This window comes from Dromiciops gliroides, chromosome 6 (genome assembly GCF_019393635.1).
Source record: "Dromiciops gliroides isolate mDroGli1 chromosome 6, mDroGli1.pri, whole genome shotgun sequence".
Taxonomy (NCBI): domain Eukaryota; kingdom Metazoa; phylum Chordata; class Mammalia; order Microbiotheria; family Microbiotheriidae; genus Dromiciops; species Dromiciops gliroides.
In genome coordinates, this window is record NC_057866.1 from 160,194,428 (window position 1) to 160,214,001 (window position 19,574).

The 19,574-nt window shown below is 40.6% G+C and overlaps 1 protein-coding gene across 2 annotated transcripts; it reads left to right on the top strand.

Annotated features, from left to right (window-relative positions):
* Positions 1-1,634: 1,634 nt before the first annotated feature.
* Positions 1,635-18,250, top strand: REELD1 (reeler domain containing 1). Of its 2 annotated transcripts, none has more exons than XM_043971784.1 (6): positions 1,635-1,863; positions 4,563-4,785; positions 8,273-8,424; positions 13,058-13,379; positions 15,702-15,765; positions 16,662-18,250. In XM_043971784.1, the coding sequence occupies exons 1-6, from the start codon at positions 1,635-1,637 to the stop codon at positions 17,286-17,288; spliced, it is 1,617 nt and encodes a 538-aa protein (XP_043827719.1). In that variant the 3' UTR covers positions 17,289-18,250. The 2 variants fall into 2 exon arrangements, with proteins under 2 accessions (XP_043827719.1, XP_043827720.1); XM_043971785.1 differs by having other exon boundaries at positions 1,732-1,863; positions 4,504-4,785.
* The last annotated feature ends 1,324 nt before the right edge of the window (positions 18,251-19,574 follow it).

A 19,574-nucleotide genomic window follows, 5' to 3' on the forward strand; every position in this document is an offset into this window, starting at 1 on the left:
GAGAGGGAGAGAGAAAGAAACTAACAAAAGCTTCCCCAGTTACTTCAACTGACACTTAAGTGGCCTCCACTAGAGGTCCCCTCACCAGCCTGATCACCCCTCTCTGGATGTTCTACATTTGGTTAATGTCCTTTCTATGGTACCCAGGACTGAACAGGGTGTGGTCTGAAATGCAGGCTGAACAGAGTGGAATACGGGACTGTGAACACCTTTTGGTGTGGCCAAAGATCCCTTCAGCTTTATTTGGGCTGCCATAATGTACTTAACTGCTGTCTTGTTTTGAGCTTACAATTCCCTACAACTTCCAAATCTATCTCAAACTCTCTGGCTTCCCCATCTTATACTGGTGACATTGCTTTTGCCAGCTCAAGTCTAAGATTTTGCATTTATCCCCATGAACTTTCATCTTATTAAAATCAGTCTGATGTGTTTTGGTCTTTCCAGATATTTTGGGGTCACTCAGTCAATTCACATTTACTAAGGACTTACTATGTGCCAGGTATTGTGCTAGGTGCTATGGATATAAATAAGCAAAGAACAAAATAATCTCTACTCACAAGGAATTTATAATCTAAAGGGAAAATGTATATGTGAATGATATAAAAATAATACCGATATGGGTCTATAATTCTTTTTCTTTGCTTTTCCCTTCCTTGTTTTAGGTCTTCTCTACTCATCTCATAACATTCAACTAGTTCTGAATTCATCTGACTACACTACCCTCTATTATATTTTTTTTTACATTTTTTTTGTGAGGCAGTTGGGGTTAAGTGACTTGCCCAGGGTCACACAGATAGTAAGTGTTAAGTGTCTGAGGCCAGATTTGAACTCAGGTACTCCTGAATCCAGGGCTGGTGCTCTATCCACTGCACCACCTAACTGCCCACCTCTATTATATTGTCATCTTGTCCATAACCTTGAAGGGTGGTGGTGGTGTAGAAGACACTGAGAATCATAGCCAACCTTTGGCTAGGTAGTCCTACTAAGATAGCAAGGGAAGGAAAAATGGGGGAAAAGAACCAAGAGAGGAATGGAGAGGACCATTTACCAAGTCCAAGACATGGTCTCTTATTGGGGGTTAGTTTGTAAAATTTTGGGGAAGGAGAGGACATAGATATGAAGAGCTGAGAGGATCCAACCAGGAGTATTACTAATAAACCAAGTGGGGTCCAAATGAATATGGAAAAAAATAACAACCATGCACTGTTTGCTCAAGGACTACCAAAAACTGTCTTTTTAGGCTGTCTTGCCCAAGCCAGGCAGACAAGACTCAGATTTTACTAATTCATGTGCATATTTTTTTACTCTATAGTTTCATTGGTGATATTGTTCTATGTCTGATATACTTGTGCCCAATGGGAAAGTTTTCTGGACTGTATCTTGGTTTAGTGTTAAGAATGAAATATTTTGCAACATCAGCACCTAAATGATTTAAGAGGGAACATTTTTTCCATATAAAACACGTTATGATCTCTACATTGACATTAACTTTTTAAGTCTAGCTATTGAGCACATGAAATCTGTTGACACAATGTTAAAAGTATCTCCTTAACATTGGTTATTATACCTGGGTAGATTCATATATATTTTTTTCCTTGCATAGTGTCTATAGTAGAGTCATTAGTTATTTTTTTATGTCACAGGTAAAGGACGAAATGAAAATCCAAGTAGGCATCACAAGATGGGTATACACCCTCTTCTACCTGGTTTCATACACTGAAGCATTTTCTCACGGTGCAAGCCTTGTGGCTTGTGTTGATATGAAGCCCAGACACATCAGAGCCCAACTTCAGAATCCCAGGAACAATTACATCACCATCTATACCAACATGTCCTCTTACTCACCTGGTGACAAAGTACCAGGTAAGTGTGCCAGAGTATATGAGACCCTCCCAAGAACTTCAGATCCTAGAGTTCATGACCTGCTACATGTGTCTAATGTCAAAATTTTCTAGCCTGCATCTGGAATCAGTCCTAAGAAACATTGTTTTAGCAACACATCTTTAAGAGGGGACATTTGCACATATAAAATACCTACACACACATATATGTATGCATACATATATAATATTTAATCTCTTTGACATTTTCTTTTATCAACAGAAAGCAGGATAATTCTCATGCAGCATTTCTGTCGATGGGTTATGATGCCATGATGAGACTTCATTATTGTTAATTATAAAGAATTGATTGTTATTTGAGGTTTTTATGGCCCCCTCTTTTGGCTGGAGTTTGAGGAGACCTCAGCACTCGCACTGGCCTGCGGGCTCCATGGGCAGCATGGTGCTCCACCCACTGGTTGTAGCCATCGCCATGGTGCTGGCACCTCACGTCATTACCACTAGCCGACACCCACATGGGTCTGGCAAAATTATAATGATCAGAAGCCCAGTGAGGCCAGCCAATTAGCTGGGGGCTTTGGGTGGTCAGCCTGAGGTGTGCTGGGAAGAAGGGAGGTTTTTTGCCATTCTAGCTGGTAGCTGGAAGGCAACAGGATGCTGCTGTGTGTTCTCAGCTGATTCCTGGGTGGTGGTGGTGTTCTGGTTGTATAAATTTCCTTTCCCTTAATCCTACTGATCCTGTTTGTGTTTTTTTTAAGTTCGTTCTTGTTAAATAAATCCTGCTCTGCTTTGAGGGAGGCTGTCAGTCTCCTTCCTTGCCCCAATATTGTGGCGAGCCACCTAGCTAACACTCCCCAATTAAACATTGGGTGATGACCACACCTTGTTCTTATTCAGACAAAGACACAAAGAAAAAAAACCCACCCAATATTTGCTGTCAAGGGGTTCATAGTCTAATGGGGGAGCAAACTATATGAGATCAGTTGGAGATAATCTACAGAGAAAAAGTGTGAGCATTAAGAGGGATCAAAAATGCTCGTCTCAGAAATAGTGAGCTTAGAATTAGCTCAAAGACCTTAAACTCATCAGAGTTGACTCATGGAGGGAATAACATTCACACCCAGTTGGGAGGAGTAATCTATTTAACCTTACAGGAAAGTATGAGGGGAAGAGGATAAGGAAGGAAGGGTGAAAAAAAAGGGAGTGCAGAGTAGGGGAGGGGACAGTCAGAAGTAAAATACTTTTGAGGAGGAATAGTTTAAAAGAAGATGGAAAATAGAGTAAATATCATGGGAAGGGAATAGGATGGAGGGAAATAGTTATGATGACTTTGCTGGGCTAATACGAAGAAAATTCTTTGTCAAGTTTAAGGTACATTATTTAGGGTATGATGAACAGGATACTATTAGAAAAACCTGGAAAGACCTACATGAACTGAAGCAGAGTGAAATGCACTGTATACAAAATAACAGCAATAGTGTAAAATTAAAAAAAAAATAATCTTGTAATATATTAAAGTTAATGTTTTGCTCTTACACATTACATATGCTCTTAACACATTACATAGTTTACATGTGTAGAAATCACCACATTTTTCTTATATGGGAGTTTATCATTCTGGGAATAACAACAACAACAGCTCTTTAAGGTTGGCAAAATGCTTTGCAAATATCTCATTTTAGCTTCACAAAAAGCTTGGGAGGTGGGTATATATGCTCATTTTATAAGAAACCAAGGGGGCAGCTAGGTGGCACAGTGGATAAAGCACTGACCCTAGATTCAAGAGGACCTGAGTTCAAATCTGGCCTCAGACATTTGACACTTACTAGCTGTGTGACCCTGGGCAAGTCACTGAACCTTAATTGTCCCCCTCCCCCACAAAAAGAAAAGAAACAGAGGCAGATAAAAGTTAAATGACTTGGCTAGGGTTATACAGATAGTTAAATATCTAATGTGGGATTCGAACTTGGGGTTTCCTTACTCCAAACACACCTAACTGCTCTCCAGTCTAGGAATGGACAGATGGATCCTCTTCAAATCTGGAGAAACATGGAAGGCCATTCAACTTCAATACTTTGATGGCTCTGTGATTTCACTGAGGTGTGGGCACTCCCTCTAGCACAAATCACATACCACCCACAATATCTCATCCAGTGGAACTCATGTCTATGTCTTCCCATAAGTCCTCTATATCAGAAATACACCCAATGGGCTGGAAAATTGTCTCCTCTATCTCTTAATGTTGTGTCAATACTAATGGATTATTTAAATGATCCATGTCTTTATTCTTTGCTCTTACTTCATTACCAAATTGATCATTCACTTCTGATGATATCCTTTTTGCTACTTACTTCTCCTGTGCCACCCCAGAGACATTCAAAACCAAAATAATTGCAGCATACTTTGAAAATATAGAAACTGAGAGTTGGAAGGGACCTCAGAGTCTCTCTGGTCCAACCTGAATAAGGACTTACCCCATACAATATCTCTTAAAAGTGACGATCTACACTCTTTTAGAAGACCTCCTGTGATGGAGAACACAGTATTGACTGTAATGAAAAATGTAGTTTTCTCCGACTTGAGAAAAGGGGGCAGAGGGGAGCTAGGTTGTAGGGATAAGAGGAGATGACTGAGAGAGACCAATCATGTGACTGTTTTACAGGTACTTCTGTAAATCGCACAAGCTGGCATGGGTGAATGACTCATTGTTCCATGTTGCAGTGACCGTGAGGAGTCGTGGGGATTTCATGGGATTCCTACTCCAGGCTCGCAGAGTTTCTAATGATCAAATTGCCGGCACCTTTGTTTTTATCCCTTCTGGCTCCAAACTGATGTCTTGTTTTGAAGAAGCCAATACAGTCACCCACTCAGACAAATCCCCAAAAAGAAATCTGTCCTTTGTGTGGAAGGCACCGCGCCAACCCATTGGAGACATCAAGTTCTTGTAAGCTTGAAAGATACAGAGATTTGTGTCTTGGTACCTGGGCTTTCTATGTTGTGCGTGCAGATAGAATGGCTCCTCCAGTTGTTTCTGCCACAAAATAGTCAATGATGCCCCATTTTATCTTCTGGGATGGTCACCTTGGCTATTTAAGTTTTGGGTTAGAGTGATGGTCATCTCTGTGCATTCTCCAGATTTAGAGTTCAGAGAGCAATCACAGGGATGATCTACAGGCAGCTTTGGGCTACGCTATCCCTAGAAGCTACTTCCCTTCTCCTCCTAATGATACACCAGGACACACCTAGGATCATCAAACTATTTCCCCTTTCATATATGCATCCAACTCCAGGAGAATCAAAGATCCTTAAGAGTAAAGATTATTTTGGTATTTTTAAAAATAATTTATCCTCAGCATATAGTGCAGTACCTAACACACGGTAGGTACTTAATGAATCTTTGTTGAATTGATTTGAAATGAATAATTGCGGGGGCAGCTAGGTGGTACAGTGGATAAAGCTCCAGCCCTGGATTCAGGAAGACCTGAGTTCAAATCTGGCCTCAGACACTTGACACTTACTAGCTGTGTGACCCTGGGCAGGTCACTTAACCCTTATTGCCCCTCCCAAAAAGAAATGAATAATTGCTACTTCCTTGCTTCCACCTTGGCTCTGGATTTCTTTGGGGGTGGGGGAAGGTATGTATAAAGAATTGGTTCATTTTGTATTGGGCAGCTAGCTGGCACAGTGGATAGAGTGGTGAGTCTGAAGTCACTTAACCTGTTTGCCTCAGTTTCCTCATCTGTAAAATGAGCTGGAAAAGGAAATGGCAAACCACTCTGGTATCTTTGCTAAGAAAAGCCCAGATGGGGTGGCTAAGAGTTGAACAGGACTAAACAGCAGCAGCACTTTGAATTAATTTCCTTTCTATGGGGTTTTTCACTTTTCTTTTTTTTGGGGGGGGGGTGAGGCAATAAGGGTTAAGTGACTTGCCCAGGGTCACACAGCTAATGTCAAGTGTCTGGGGCCAGATTGGAACTCAGGTCCTCCTGAATCCAGGGTCGATGCTTTCTCCACTGTGCTATCTAGCTGCTCCCCAAAAGGTTTTTCACTTTTCAAAGGCTTTTAACACCAGCTCTCCCACTTTATTGTGACAACTCCTATTTGAGTTAGGTCAGACGGACACTAATAATAACAATAACAACTAGCATTTATATAGAGATTCAAAGATTGCAAAGGATTTACACATAGCACATTTGATCTTCACAACAACACTATGAAGTTGGCACTATTATTGTATCCATTTTACAATGAGGAAACTGAGGCAGATAGAGGTTGAATGACTTGCCCTGGTTCATATAGCTACTAAGTATCTGAGATCAGATTAGAATTCAGGCCTTTCTGGCTCTGAGTTCAGCATTCCAGCCACTGAGGAAACTAAGGCACAGAACAACTGACACTTGTCTTCAATGAAATATTTAAATAGAAGCAAAGTTGCCCAAGCCTCTCAATCTGTGTTCTTTCACCTATCTGTACTTCCCCAATAACACTGATTCCATTTGATAGTGCAGATAACTTGAGTTAGATCTAAAAGTTGGTTGCTAACTTCACCATTGACTTTGACCTCAGGCACTTTTATTTACCCAACCATTTATGACACATTTTCTCCATCTCAACTATGAGAATAATGACCCAGTTCCACTTTTATTAAAGTGCCTACTATGTTCAGGACACTGTTCTACCTCTAAGTAGGTAAAACATTTGGATTGGACAAGATCCCTACCTTTCTACACACCAATAATCTCTATCTCAAAGGGACAGTATGTTGACAAATAAGTTCATAGGATTTCTGGTTAGAAGAGACCTTAGAGATCATTTGATCCAGTGGTTCTCAAACTTTTTGGTCTCAAGACCCCTTTACAGTCTTAAAAATGATTGAGGACACCAAAGAACTTTTGTTTATTTGAGTTACATTTATTGATGTTTGCCATATTAGAAATTAAAACTGATAAATGTTTAAAATACTTATTCATTCACTTTAAATAGCAATAATATATTCATTATATGTTAATATAAGCAACATATTTTTATGGCAAAATAACTATCTTTTCTAAAGATAACAAATTGTGAGAAAATTGACATTGTTTAATGCAAGCTCCCTAATGTCTGGCTTAATAGAATATATCTTCTTTTCTATTTAATCTGTTATGATATATTATTTTAGTTGAAGTATATAAAGAAAACCCAATCTCACATAGATATATAGCATAGTTGGAAAAGGGAGTATTTTAATAGGTAAATAATGAAAATAGGTTTTTGTTTTTGTTTTGGTGAGGCAATTGGGGTTAAGTGACTTACCTAGGGTCACACAGCTAGTAAGTGTCAATGTTCTGAGGCTGGATTTGAACTCAGGTCCTCCTGACTCCAGCACTGGTACTCTATCCACTGCACCACCTAGCTGCCCCATGAAAATAGTTTTAACCTCACTGAGACTTTGAAATACTGTTAGGGACTCTCAGAGGTCCTTGGATCACACATTGAGAGCTACAGCTGAACCAACTCTCATTTTATAGTAGAGAAAAATGAGTGCCAGAAAGGTTAAGAAGCCTGCCAAAGGTCACACAGGTAGTGAATTGCAGAGCAAAGATTTGATTCCAGGCCTTCCTACTCCAGATCTAGGGCTCCATGCCATCCACGGGCTTTTCCTAGAATGAGGAATTGGATGTACGAAAAGTATTTTATAATGGTTAACCATAAAAATTACACTAACTGCTAAATTGATTACTTTTTCATTATATATTAATTATAAATTCAATTAATTATAGGACTGGTTAATAACAACATCACAGTAATGATTAGTAATACAATTGAAAATGAAACTTTTTATTTGGATCTAATCATCCATATAGCTATGAAACTATGTAGTAGAAAGAGCAATGAACTTGGAAATCAGACAACCTGGGTCCAAATCTGGCTTTACCACATAATTGTGACATCAGGTAAGTAATTTAACCACTCTGGGCCTCAGTTTCCTTATCTACAAAATGAGGATTTTTTATTAGTTGGTTTTTAAGGGGTCTATCAGCTCTTAATCTTATGAACTCGTCATTCACAGTGAAATTTTTGATGAAAGAACCCAAGAGTATAATTGAGTATGAATACCAGTAACGGTCAAAGAATCACAGATTTAGAGTTGTCAGGGACCTTAGAAGTGATTGAATACAAACAGTGCCCTCATTCTATCAGTGACAGGAGTAAAATATGAACCCAAGTCATGACTTCAGAGCAAATGCATTCTCCACTATACCACACTTGACTTATCTGTTTTAGGGTAGGCTCATTTCAAGGAAAACAAAATATTAGCCTCTGAGTTCTTGTGTTTTATTTGATCTTCTAATTTTCTTTCCTGCCCTATCATTACCCTCCCCTTCCTATTAGGATGATCTCTAGCTTCATTCATGGGAATTACAGAGTGATTTCCTCTTCCCAAACAGTTTATCAGTAGTCCAGTCATATTTCATTTACTGGGAAAGGATTGAATCAACCATCGTGTCTCAGCAGACACAAAACAGAACACTTTCTGATGGCAATGTGGAGCCAGCTGCAAGCCTGCAGAAACCAAATGGCCTAGAAGTCACAACCACAGGTACAGTTAATCCCCTATATTTATTTATTCATTGTCATACTTGTCTTTCTTGTTATTTATTTTCACTTAAAAGTTACTGCCTCCAGTATCCTACCTTGGCAGAGCAAGCATTAGACAGGGAAAAGCTGAGTTCACAGACCACAGGCTTAGGAAAGTTATAGCCTGCAAACTGAGAAGGGAACAAAGACAGATCCCTGATTGACCTGTGCCACTGAAAACATGATTTGTCTGCTTCTGCCAAACAAATTCCCAGTCAGGCTCCAGGCTGCAGGGTCAGAGAAGCCTTGTGAAAAAACTTCGACATCTGACCCATACATAGAAGACATCGGTCAGTTCCCTTAGCTCCCTGAAGCTGCACAGAGAGTAAAAATAATGGAGTTCTTCCCCCTTATCCAATAGGTTGTTTTCCTAGTTTTTCCATAAGCAATTAATCATTGGTTATGTATAAAAAAGGAGCTGTGCTAGATGCTGGGATTCAATTAAAAAGCAAACAAACAATCCATGCTGTGGAGAAGTGTACATTCTACTGGGGGTGGGAGTAGTGATAGAGATACAGTATCTGTCAAAGGCCAGGGACCTCACAGAATAGTTCTTGGGTTGAACCAGAGCAATCTGCTATTCAAAATCATTGGGTGATTTTAAAGTTCTAGAGCCTAGGGAAAAAATAGAGGAAATATGACTTGCTTAACAATCACCGGTATCAGGAGAAGTTTATAAAAAAGTAACAACACTGGATAGACAAACAACTTTGTAAGGCTTAAGGACTCTCATCAACATAATGACCAACCACAGTCCCAGAGGACTCAAGATAAAGTATACAAGTCACCTCCTGACAGAGAGGTGATGGACTCAGGGTAAAGGCCGAGACATGTTTTTGGACACTGCCAATATGGGAATTTTTTTCTTAACTATACATATTTGGTATAAGGGGTTTTTGTTTTTCTTCTTCCTTCCCCCTGGGGGTGAGGTGGGAGGGAAAGAAAATAGATTTTTGTTAATTTGTTAGATTTTATTAATTTAAAAAATGAAATAATTTTAAAGGCAAAAAATCACTGGATGATAGATTTAGAGTTGGAAAGACCTTTTGTATGTGTATACATTAAATTATTCTACTCACTAGAACACACACACACAATGTGTGTGTGTGTGTGTGTGTGTGTGTACGTGTATATGTTCTAGTGACCAGAATAATCTAAGTGGGCTAGATCCTAGCTTCTTAAACAGTGGGTGGTAACCCCATAGAGAGTCGTGTAACTGAATGTGGGGGGGGGGTATCACAAAAAATTTGGCAACAGTAAAAGGTTATCTAAACCTATTTTACATACCTATATACCCAGGGTTGAGTAAAAATTTCTTGGACAAAAGGTGGTTTTGAGTGGAAAAAGTTTAAGAAGCCCTCAGCTAGATAACCTAATCTAAGCCCCTCATTTTGTAGATCAGGAAAGCAACGGATTTGCCCCAAATCACAGAGTTGGTAAATTGTGGAGCCAGCACTAAACTCGAGGTCTTCTGACTATAGAACTATGCTTCTTCACCATACTATACTGTTTTCCATATGACGTTACCCCTCTTGCTGCCCACATTTTCGAGTTCAAAGCCAATTGCCATAAATTGCTAATGGATTCCACCAAAATGTTCTTTGGTACAATTGCATGTGAAAACAAAGTTCCTTGGGACATATCTTCATAGGCTTATAAATTTAGATCCTGGGGGTGGGGGGAGGAGGCAGCTAGGTGGCACAGTGGATAAAGCACCGGCCCTGGATACAGGAGGACCTGAATTCACATCTGGTCTCAGACACTACTTGATACTAACTAGCTGTGTGACCCTGGGCAAGTCACTTAACCCTCATTGCCCTGCAAAAAATAAACAAACAAACAAATAAATAAATAAATTTAGAACCTGAAAGAAAGAACCTTAGAGGTCATCTAATGCAGGGTTTCTTAAACTTTTTCCACTTTCAATCCCTCTATGCCTGAGAAATTTTTACACGACCCCAGTTATATATGTATATAAAATAGTTATACATAACCTTTTACTGTTGCCAACTTTTTCATGACTCCCCATTCAGTTACCTGACCCCAGATGGTGTGCAACCCAGTTTAAGAAGCTTTGATCTAATTGAATCTCCTCATTCTATAGATGAGGTAATTGAAGCCCAGAGAAGTTACAGAGGTAATACATATAAAGAGGACCTAAGTCCTCTGCTTCCAAGTCCAGCTCTGTCTTCAATATACTGCAAAGCACATTATCACCATTTACTATTACTAATTACCTGTTTTTTACATAGATAAATTTATCTCTTAAAATCATAATTGCATTTAACTGACAAGCCCCAAGGTATTGATCCACACCTATACTCTATTCAAAATCATTTACTTTCTCTTTCTATGGAACTAAACCAACAACTAAATTCTGCATTATTTGCCTTGTTCTATAGCTATATTTCCCTACTTCTCTGAAGGAGAATTCTCATATCTCTTCTTTGGGGCCAAGCTTGGTCATTCTGATTACTTATCACTCAGTTCTGGTGTGTTGTTTTTTCCCTTCTCTTCTTTCCAATTTCATTGTTGTAATCATATGCACATCCCCTCCCCCCACTCAGTTTATTTCACTTTGCATCAGTTTGTGTCTTCCTATTCTTTTCTGTATTCTTCATATTTATCTTTTCTTAAAATATAGTTAATATTCCATTCCATTCACATACTACAAGTTGCCCATACTACTTAATTTTTTGTTATTACAAAAAGTTAAGCTATTAATATTTTGAATTTTTTTTCATTCCCACTTTGACCTGCATCTGTAAAAATTCATCAATGTATTTGTTGAGGCCAGGTTCTGGTTTATTTCCCAACTTAGTCTAATTGGTGAATTCAGCAAGCCAAAGCAGAGAGAAAACCTTATTGCATTTGTTTATTCATTTGTTTATTTATTTGCTTGTTTGTTTGTTTGTTTGTTTATGATTAGGCAGAGTAGGTTATATTCCACTAGCCAGAGTCCAGACTAGCCTTGTCCAGTAGTCAGCATTTCAATGATATTCCATATGTCTCTGTTGCTTCTGTTGGCAACCTTTATTCCAGTGCTCCCCTTCTTCCATTATCATACTATTTTTTTTAATTAAAGAATGTTGAGATAAAGGCAGCCAAATTTCAGCCAGATGTATGCTACTTAACAGAAACTCATAATTCCTCTTTTCTCCATGTTGTACCCAATCTTGTTAACCAGAATGAAGAAAGGCTGGTTGGGCTGCTGAGTACTAGGTTGAAATTTATGTCCAGCTCACCACTCCTGCTCTGGCTGGTCTAATTGCCAATGACGTGGCAACAGAAGCCCAATCTTCAGCCAGGATCCTTGGGTCCTTGAATTCTGCTCTTTTCAAATTAGAGTCTACGCAGTTTGCAGTCCTGAGAGGGCCAGAGAGAGCCAAGTGACCACTTTGATTTCTATATGCACTGATTTGCAATCATGAAGAGTAACAAAAGCGGAGCAGTGCCAGGCATTCGGCCTTTAAAGAAACATAAGAAACTGATTGCTTCATTGCTCACATTGGGCCTTCTATTAATGGACAGATCAGGTTTTGATGTTGACAAATTGGAATAGCCTGCACTTAATGGCTTTTCCTTTAGGCCTCTTAGGAAGACCCAATATTTATCCTTGGTTTTAGTAATGACCAATAGTAATAACAATAATAACAAATTACATTTCTATGGTGCTTTAAGGTTTACAAATCACTTTTCTCTCAACATATGACTGCTGGAACACTGCTCTGGTTTATGCTGGGTGGGGAGAAGAAATTGTATAACTTGTTTTTGAATCTTGCCTCTCATACTTGCTAGCTGTGTAAGGGCGGGGGGTGGGGGGGGAGGAAGTTTCTTAAATTCTGAGCCTCAGTTTTCTTCTCTGTAAAAAGATATGAAGATTATAATAACCTTCAGTGCCCACATTGCTGTATTGTTATGAGGATCAAGTGAGAAAATGTATGATTAAAAAAAATTGTAAAGCTCTCAATTAATACCAGCTCTAATTATTTCTCTAGCAATGTGAAATACAAAATGGAAGCCATAATCCTTAGGGGAGGGGCATATTTTCACCTCAGATAGATAGATCATTGAACAGATTAATATTTTTTCTTAGGAATGAACTAGATAAATCATTTCAAGTTTTCAACTCCTTTTACCAGTGGTGTGCCTAGCTTGGTGTAGTAGCAATAGCTATTAAGAGGTAAAGCCAAGATTAAAATTCAGATTTGCTAGTTTCAAATTCAGGACAACTGTATGGCACAGGGGATAGAGCACTGGGCTTGGAGTCAGGAAGACCTGAGTTCATATCCAGTTTCAGACACTTACTAGCTGGGCAAGTCACTTCACCCTGTTTGCCTTGGTTTCCTCATTTGTAAAATGAGCTGGAGAAGAAAATGGCAATCCACTCCAGTATCTTGCCAAGAAAACTTCAAAAGGGGTGATAAAGAGTTAGACACGACTGAAAAACAACTAGACAATAATTCAAAATCCAGGGCTTTTTTTTTTCAAAGCCTCTATGCAATGCTTACTTTGTAAGTTGTTTTATGCTGGTCAATATGAAGAAAACACCATTGCTCTTTCTTTGTTATGTTTTGGGGTCTCTGTTTCCTTAGTTTCTAGGCCCCATATCACTCTTACACAGCGTCTGCAGCCAGCAGAGTTTGCAGTTGTCAGCCTGCCTGCAACATCAGTGACAGACAGCTTGGAGCCTGTTCTCAATGGCCTGACTATTGAGGTTCCTGGAGATGAAGTGAAACCCTCTCCTCTCCATGATGCGTCAGCGGTGGGCAGCAGCAGTGACCAAAGAGAGCAGCCTGACTGGGACAGTCACAGCACCTTAGAGCCATCTCTTGATGTCCAAGACCTGGAGAGAGCTCTGACCTTGGGAAGCTTTGCCTTCGAGGATTATGCCTCCAGTCACAACACTCACAATTGGTATTGGGCTAGTGGCAATGGGGCATCGAAGCAGGCTTTGGGGCAATCCCAGAGGTCACAGAGCTGAGGACACTCCATTAGTCTCCTCAGGGCTGGAGCCAATGGAAACCCAGCACATCCAATGTGCTTTAAAATGGGTTGTCATAGGACTTGAAATTGGAAGGGACCATAGAAAAGATCTAATCCAAGCCCCTCATTTTAGAGATAAGGAAACTGAGGCTTATAGGATTTTCTCAAGGCCACAAAAGTAATTAGGAGACAGGCAAGAGTCAAACCTAGAACTTTCTCCTCCACATTTAATGACTTGACCATACTCTGCTGTTCTAGAGTGCTAACTAGGGTCTAGATCAGGTGTTATTTTTAAAAAATATTTTATTTTTATCCAATTACATGTTAAACAATTTTTTCAAATTATAATAAACATTTTTATTTAAAGTTTTTAGTTCCAAATTTTATCCCTCCCTTCCCCTCTCCCTTCTCTAAGGCAGTAAGCAATCAGAGTTATACATGTGTAATTATATAAAACATAATCATTTTAGTTGTTAAACAATTTTTAAACATTTTAAAAAAAGTTTTGATTTCCAAATTCTATCCCTTACTCTCCTGTCCTCTTTCTGTAGTGCAGGTATGTTGTTTGTTTGTTTTTTGGTGAGGCAATTGGGGTTAAGTGACTTGCCCAGGGTCACACAGCTAGTAAGTGTCAAGAGTCTGAGGCCAGATTTGAACTCAGGTACTCCTGACTCCAGGGCTGGTGCTTCTATCCACTGTTCCACCTAGCTGTCCCTAGCTCAGGTGTTCTTAACAGGGGTTTATGAACTTGTATGAGAAACAAAAATTGCATCTTTATTTTCACTAGCCCTCTAACTAAAATTGTGCATTCCCTTCAATTATTTAAAAACATCACTCTGAGAAGGAACCCATAGGCTTCATCAAACTACCAAAGGGGTAACACACACACACACACACACACACACACACACACACACACACAGTTACAATCCTCTGATTGAGATGATTTAAACATAGGATTAGAAGCATATAGGCTTTGGAATAGAAAGTACCTTTGGAATCAGAAGGTCTGAGTTCAAATTCAGTCCCATTGATTTATTACTATGCCACCTTGGACAGGTTCCTCTGTTTCTCTGCACTTTGCTTTCTTCATCTCCAAAGAGAAGGGTTGGATTAGGTCACCCCTAAGGCCTCTCTCTCTTTAAATGGATGATATGATCAGATGACCTAATCAAAACTCTTCACTTTTTCAAATGAAGAAACATGCTAGAGAACTAAGTGGCATAGTAACTACCGTGGGGAACTGTGGACTACCTCAGAGTGAATTGATTTCCCAGGTAGAGATGTGATATTTAGCTGATTTTATGAGAAAATAATTATTAATAATGGATTTCTAGGAGAAACCCAGACATTAGTCTACTCTCTCCCCCTCACACCAAAAACCTGCCTGGGCACCTTAACAAAAGGAATGCAGACTCTTTTGACTAGCCTGGGGAGGGAGCACACCTAGATGGCTGGAATTTGATCTCTAAACCTGCCCCCCGCCCCAGTCATGTCGATCAACGGAGCAGAATGATGCTAACCAATTAGCTTAGATCAATGTATGGTGACCCACCTCTACCAAAAAGAGGATAAAAAGACCGGACCATGAGGGGCTTGCTCTTTTCTTCCCTGGACTCTTTTACGCTCCACATGCCCCCTCCTCGCCTTCTTGGCTCAGTACACTGGGTATGTAATTTTTTAGGCTTGTAAGTCTGTGACTAGTGGGGAAGTCAGGGAGATACATGGTCAATACTTTAGTAATATATGATATTCACTAATAATAAATGCTTATTGCCCAAACTGGTGTAATAGCCATTAATATATAATTTAGTAATATTCTAGAAAACCTAGGCTAGCCCCCCAGTCATTTAAATAACACGATTTCAATAGCTTTGGTTTGGATTTGTTTCATTTTGGATTTTGTTTTTTATCTAGCCTTATGGTGTCATTGGTTTAGGGAATTTCCACTGAAGAATCTCTCTCTCCCCATCCATTTCTGTAACTTGTCTGCTTAGAGAGTTTCTTGAAAAGTTACGTGATATGCCTGTAGTCAATCTGTATCCAGGCAAGACTTGACCCAGGTCCTGCCTACCCAAAGTCAGTTCTCTATCCACTGGGCCGTGATCTTGCTCTTTTCCATTGCTTTACTCTCTCAAATGTGTTATAAGAACCAGTCCTTGGGAATCTGATTTTGAAAGGGTATCAGACCATGGTAGGAAGGGTAGATTGATTGTTCTAGAAGCCTTTCAGCCCTTTTCTTCTTCTGTTTAGGACACAAGGAGGCTCCGATTTGGGCACTGCAGTGCCCTGCTTGCATTGTGATGAAGGTGAACAGGTAAGAACTGGGGCTTCTTGTATTCTGGTTGGCCACAGGGTAAGGGATGTGAGACTAGGGGTAGGGGGGCATGTAATGAAAGAAGGGGGAAGGGTAGACATCAGACAGGCAAGCAGAGTCAGGGAGAAGCAGAGAAAGAAGGGGACAATGAACCCATACTGTTTTTCTCCCAATCAATACCAGCCTCTCCATTACATGGAGTGTCTCTGAAGTTATCGGCAATTGTGGAAATTGATGGCTTTAGTGATTTGTTTTCCCACTTAGCCTCAGTTAGTAATTTCTCCACTCAGCCACTCTTCATAACACTGGCCTCAAAAAACCACATACGATCCCAGAGGTTAGATCAATGGACAATATAAAATATACATGCCCACTGATTTACTATTCCTTTGAAGTCTTTGAAGTAGCATAAAATAAAACATGATATAATATTCTCACTCAAATTTATCAGAAACTACAGTAAGATTAAATGGTCCCTTTTGCATGGGGTCCTGGCATGGAAAGGCATGCTAAAAGCTTTCAAACGGCTTTGAACAGACCATAGTTGTTTGGAAGGCTCTTAAAGAACCCCCGACTTTAGACTTCACTCTGACCTCCAAAGCCTCAGTGGGGCTACCATTAGCCACACCAGCACCATCAATAACAACTGTGCGTCTGTCTGCCCGTGCACTTTGCTCAGAGCTATTGAGAACCGAGTGGGGGAATGGGGTTTTCAGTGGCTGTCTTTCGGTGGGGAGTGCTCAGAAGAGTTTGAACTTGAGATGGAGGAGGCTGAAAGCAGCATACATAATGTGGGTTTGTTGAAAACGTCAGTGAAAGGTGCCAGGCCTGGGATTACGAGCTCACTGATCCCTTTTGCTTTCTCCTTTCTATTTCTTCCTGGTCTGCTTTTAAAGGAGAGGCCCGAGGCCTCCAACCTGATTCTGACCAGGCCTTCCTCCTCCCTGGGAGATCTTTTCAGCGTTCATCTCTCCCACCCCCAGCTCACCCTGGCCACCAAAGTAGAGGCTCTGAACGGTGGTGGGCCGGCCAACTCCAGCATCCCTTCAAAAGCTTCTTCTGCCTTGAGGCGGTTGGCTCTAAGGTTGTCTGTGCTTCCCAAATTTTCTACCAGCTTCTTGCCTCAGTCTGAGTATGTGAACCTCAGAGAAGGGGGCGATGGAGAGGACAGCACTGGACTCCCTCATATGACCAAGCCCAGGCTGGAGGCTGCAGGTCCTGGACTGAAGGAAGACGGCCCCCCTCGGAGGACTGGGATGGTGACGGCCCAGCTGGGGATCCTCCTTTGCCTTTCAGCCACTCTTGGCATGGCTTTGGCCGCCGGCCTGCATTGCCTCCATTCCCGGTACTGCCGCCAGAGGACCGGAGTGTCCTTTGGTGAGCCCGGTGGTGACATCATCGCAGTGAGAGACAGTGGGGAAAGGATGCACTTCAGAAAGATACGAGAGAACAGTGTCATGTTAGTTCAAGCTGAATACAACTGGATCACCCCCAATGGTGGATCTAAGAGACCTGCAGTCTGAAAACACAAGCCCAGTGGGCCTTTCCCTCAGCGCCGGAGTGTTTATTAGCTATAGCCCTGCTCCTAAGAATGCTGCCTGATCCGTGCAGGAAATCGTGGGGAAGGTTATTTAGCGAGTATTCAGTGCAGAGAAATGGTCGTCGTGTGGAATGAGGAGTGTTAGTTTTATCAACAGAGGGAGTTCTTTCACACACTTATTTTCTTAACATTTGTAATTTCGTTCCTTCCCCCCCCCTCTTTTTTGCAATTAGATGGCTCTGTTTGAAGAATTAAACCTAACACAATGAATATTGTATAACCTGCTCATTAACTAGACTCCTGTGGCCGCCAAGCTTCCTCTATAGCCTTAAGGACCCAGCAGCAATAGAAATGCGGTCCCTGCTCCTTGTGTCAGAGTCATCTTGTATTACTCTTGGAAAAAAGAGAAAAGGGTTTCTGGGGCTATTTGTCTCTTTCAGGAAAAAGAGCAGTTGACCTCTGAACCGCAGCCATCGCTTTGATAAACCCCCTTTCCTGACACTCCACCCCAGCCTCCTGCAAACACCCAAAGGGAAGTTTTCTTTTTAAAATAGATAGAGTTCTGATTTAGCTGGATAGGTGAAAGCAAGGGCGGATAATCTGCTCTTTGTAAACCCAAAGGCCTGGCAGGACAGCCAGGCACATGTTAAAACAATAACACAAAGCACTAGTGGCCACAGATGGTCCTGTGAGGGAATGAATGGGACTCTTCAACCAGTGAGAATGAAGCCTCCCCATCCCTGTCACTGACCCATCAAGATAAGCATGTTCAGTGAATTAAACAGTATTTTCAAAATGCCTACTATGTGCTAAGCCTTGCTATTATTTGCATATTATCTCTTCCATTAGAACATGAGCTTCTTTAGGTCAGGAACTGTGCTTTTACCTTTCTTTGTATTCTCAGTATTCAGCACAGTGCCTGGTATACATGAAGAGCTTAATAAATGCTGGTTTGACTGACTGACTACAGTCAACCCCTGATGGTTTGTTTATTTGGCAAAAGTGAAAGTCCCTGCCCTCCAGGTGCTTATCAGGAGAGAATCTCTCTCTCTCTCTGTATGTATGTATGTGTGTATACATGTATACACATATACACATACATGTATGTGTGTATCTATGTAAGTATGGATGGATGGATGGATGGAGAGAGAGATGTATATCAAATAGATACAATAGATTCCCGTTGATTCTTGTTTTGTTTTGTTTTTTTGTTTTTTGTTTTTTGCTGAGGCAATTGGGGTTAAGTGACTTGCCCAAGGTCACACAGCTAGTAAGTGTTAAGTGTCTGAGGCTGGCTTTGAACTCAGGTCCTCCTAATTCCAGGGCCGGTGCTCTATCCACTGCGCCACCTAGCTGCCCCCCCCCCATTGATTCTTAATGGCTAGCGGCCCTTTGTCATTTAACATGGGTAAAGCCAATTAGAGTATTGGACCTGCACCACCACTTTGAGGCATTATTGAGAGTGCATTATGGACTAGATAAATCTCCTTTGCTTTAGAAACTTTATGGGGATGAAGAGAGGTACTCTATCAATAAGGCTACCAGTATCTGGAAAAACACCTTCCACCACGTGTTCAAGATGGAAAGAGAAACACCACCACTACTATGAAAGATTTAGTAAGAACCTGTTGTATTCATAACACTTGACAGAAAGGGAGGAAGGTGACGAGGTGGTGGGGGAGGGAAGGGAGAATACAAAGTTTAGATACATTTTGATTCCTGCCTTCAAGGAAATTCAGGAGGGGAAATGATAACGGCACAGGATTACATAATGATCACACTGGAGAGGGACAAAAAAAAGAGAGATGCCTGTTCTATGGTGGGAAGTCCATATCAACCAGGTACAATCAGGATGTACCTTGGAGGAGCTAGGATTTGAACTGGTTTTAGAACAAGAGTTCTTAATTTGAAGTTTATGAACTTTTTATTTTAATATTTAAAATTTTGCTATTTAACATAATTGGCAGAGGGAAGCTAGGTAGCATAGTGGATAAAACACAGGCTGTGGATTCAGGAGGACCTGAGTTCAAATCTGGCCTCAGACACTTGACACGTACTAGCTGTGTGACCCTGAGCAAGTCACTTAACCCTCATTGCCTCGCAAAAACAACAACAACATAATTGGCTTCTTTTGTAATTCCATGTATTTTGTTCTATGCATTACATATGTGTATGTGTATATATCCATACATACATCCATACATCCATTTTTTTCCTGAGAAGCAGTCCATAAGTGTCACTAGATTGCTGAAGGGGTCCATCACATATA